The sequence below is a fragment of the Nestor notabilis genome, unplaced genomic scaffold, assembly GCF_000696875.1.
Source record: "Nestor notabilis isolate BGI_N333 unplaced genomic scaffold, ASM69687v1 scaffold25087, whole genome shotgun sequence".
Lineage (NCBI taxonomy): Eukaryota > Metazoa > Chordata > Aves > Psittaciformes > Psittacidae > Nestor > Nestor notabilis.
In genome coordinates, this window is record NW_009935569.1 from 3,838 (window position 1) to 4,939 (window position 1,102).

The following is a 1,102-nucleotide window of genomic DNA, read 5'->3' on the forward strand; positions in this document are numbered from 1 at the left end:
GAAGCAAGGGGGTCCGAGCCGAGGTAGATGCTCTGGCTCCCAGCACACGTTGGGGTCTCTCCATGACCACCGAGGGGATCCTGAACCCCAAAGCGTATGAACCCCAGCAGCCAACAGACAGGCTGAACCACCCCATGAAACCCCCAAACATCCCCTGGGAAGCAGCCAGCAAAGAGTCCCCCTAAGGCCTAAAGCAGAGGCAGGCAATGGGGAGGGAAGGGGGGATTTGGGGTGCTTGCTGGCTTCAGAAGGGGGGACCAGCGCATCCCGGCCTGCGGCGCAGTGGGAGGAGGATGCTGCAGGGCATGGGGATGGAGACAGGACTCTGCACCAGTGTCCTCATGGGCCAGCACCGTGTTAGACCTCAGGAGCAGCGAGCTGGAAAGGAAGCCAAGAGATGCTGCTGCTGCGAGGGGACAGGGCTTGGGGGGAGCCGCCAGCACCCTCCACCCCATGGGGACTATAGCCCCCTGTGCCCACCCATGCCTGGAGCAGCAAGGTGAAGGTTCTGGGGTGCTCCCCAGACGGATGGGACGGGACATGCAAGGGTTGGATGGTGCTCCTAAGAGCCAGAAGCAGAGCTGGGGCTGGGCTAAGTGGGGCTTGCTCTGCTCCTACATGAGGCTTTCTCTGCTCCTTTATGGGGTTTATTCTGCTCCTACATGGGGTTTGCTCCACTCCTGCACGGGGTTCCCTCTACTCCCTGGGGCTATAAACTCACCTCGGTGTAGCTGGGTGGCTGGGGCAGCTCAGCCGATGGGGCTGCCAGGGCTACCCGCGTGGTGCTGGGCACAATCAGCATGGACTGAGGGGAGGAAAACAAGCGGGTGTAAACCAGCGCTCTGGGTCCAGGCAGGGCTCAGCCCCACCACCCTTCACCCCCTGCCCTACCTCGTTGGAGCTGAGGCGAGTGGCCCGGCACCAGAAGTTAGCGGTGGCCACAGCGATGCAGAACTCCAGGACGGTGAAGATGAGCAGCACGATGGAGATCCCATTCCCTGCGAGCTCCAGGATGGGGGAAAACCTCCATCAGCAGCCCCCATAGAACCGATCCCACCCCCTATAGCGGGGCTCCCTTCTCCATCTCCCCCCCATCCCGAGC

General features: G+C 62.4%; 1 protein-coding gene across 1 annotated transcript in view; it reads right to left on the reverse strand.

Annotated features, from left to right (window-relative positions):
- The window catches only part of GIF (gastric intrinsic factor (vitamin B synthesis)), a gene marked incomplete at both ends in the record, with an annotated part of 4,823 nt that extends 3,825 nt beyond the window's left edge, over positions 1-998 (reverse strand). Inside the window, 2 exons of the mRNA XM_010017912.1 lie at positions 722-805; positions 892-998. Of these exons, the coding sequence (XP_010016214.1) occupies positions 722-805; positions 892-998 (191 nt within the window). The remainder of the gene's footprint in view (positions 1-721; positions 806-891) is intronic.
- Between the last annotated feature and the right edge of the window lie 104 nt (positions 999-1,102).